Source organism: Hemiscyllium ocellatum, chromosome 35 (genome assembly GCF_020745735.1).
Source record: "Hemiscyllium ocellatum isolate sHemOce1 chromosome 35, sHemOce1.pat.X.cur, whole genome shotgun sequence".
NCBI classification, from domain to species: Eukaryota; Metazoa; Chordata; class Chondrichthyes; order Orectolobiformes; family Hemiscylliidae; genus Hemiscyllium; species Hemiscyllium ocellatum.
Window position 1 is genome coordinate 4,551,948 of NC_083435.1, and position 1,509 is coordinate 4,553,456.

Consider the following 1,509-nt stretch of genomic DNA (forward strand, 5'->3'; position numbering starts at 1 on the left):
CATGTTTTAGCTGGAGAAAAGGAACATCAATCGAAGACTTAGTGTGCATCAGTGTACGCCACGGGGAGGATCTGGCGGGGGTTTGAGGGTGTGCAGGAACTTGCAAGAGGACGGGGCATGCTTGTTTCTGTCCCATTTTGCAGACACAGGTCCGCGCGCTGTTGGTGTTGGAGCACGTGATCGGGACTGGTGGAGGGGGGGGGCGGGGCGAGAACGCGGTTGGAGAGGGACACGTGCCGGAACATGGGCCACGCGCCTGCTCCAAGTCGGAGGACTCGCCTCTTTCACGTTCGCTTTGAACCTTGAAAAGGCTCGGGTGCCTGTGGCGGTCCCTTATTCTCGGTCCCTGCGGCGTGCGGGACGGAGGTTGGGGAAGAGAGGGGACGCGATGCTGAAACCGGCGCCCGGCATCGCAATGCCTTCAGGCGACCTGCTCCCAAAGTATCCCCGGGGCAGGAAGGGGCGGCGGCGGAGGAGCCCGCCCAAAGTGCGGCAGGTAGCGGCCGCTGGCGGGGGAGCCCCTACCATGTCCGGGCACATCCTGGAGGCGGTGGGGTCTTCCCGGGACCGCCGCGGCCTCTCGCTGGCCGGCGTCAAGAAGGCGCTGTCGGCCGCCGGTTACGACGTGCCGCGAATCAATTCGCGGGTGAACCAGGCGGTGCGGAGCCTGGTGTCCGCCGGCTCGCTGCTGCGGACGGCAGGCGCCGGGGCATCGGGTTCCTTTAAAATCAACCGGCAGCACCATCAGGAGGGTCAGAACCGCCCGGTGGCAGCAGCGGCCGCCGCTAGCCCCAAGCCTCGGGGTCGGCAGCGGAGGGCCGCCCCCACCCGCGGCAGGAAGAGGAGCCCGGTCCGGAAGAAGAAACCGCCGCGAGGCGGCCGGAAGAAGGGCAGAACCGCCGGCGGACGGAGGAAAGCGGCCAAAGGAACCGGGGTCCGGAGACCCGGTGGCCGCATTCGGGCGGCCCGGAAAGCGACCAAGGAGCCGTTGCCGGGAGCTGAGCCGCCGCCCGGGGGGCAGGGAGCTCAACCACAGACGGGAGGAGGAGAGAGCGGCTCCGAGGAAGCTGAGCCAGGGGCTGGGGAACGGGGGAAATAAGTTCAGAATGAAATGCCGAAAAAGGCTCTTTTCAGAGCCACTGACATATTCACAAAAAAAGAGTTTAAAAACCAAAACAACTGCGGAAGGTGGAAGTCAAATCTTGATGGAAAAGCTCAGCAATTCAGGCAGTGTCTGTGGAAACAAGGGTTACCGTTTCGGGTTCAATGACCCTTGGGAGATCAAATTAATACATTTATGTTATTTAAGTGAGGCGCTCTGTGGAGAGCGCAGACCAATTTCCATAGAAATCTTGGAAGTTTTTCTTCGGGTGGAGTAAAGTTTCACAGCCAGCGATTCTGCCCTGTCCTCACCATCCTTATATATTTGAATATATTTGACGTTTTCAAGGATGTGAGGCACACTCAGCCGATCCTGACGTCCGGAGGGGAGTAGATTTCGAGTGAGAG

General features: G+C 61.0%; 1 protein-coding gene across 1 annotated transcript; it reads left to right on the forward strand.

Annotated features, from left to right (window-relative positions):
- The first annotated feature begins 327 nt into the window (after positions 1–327).
- On the forward strand, positions 328–1,099 carry LOC132832926 (histone H1-like). Its single transcript, XM_060851168.1, has one exon. It carries the CDS (start codon positions 389–391, stop codon positions 1,097–1,099), a length of 711 nt encoding a protein of 236 aa, XP_060707151.1. The 5' UTR covers positions 328–388.
- Positions 1,100–1,509: the final 410 nt, after the last annotated feature.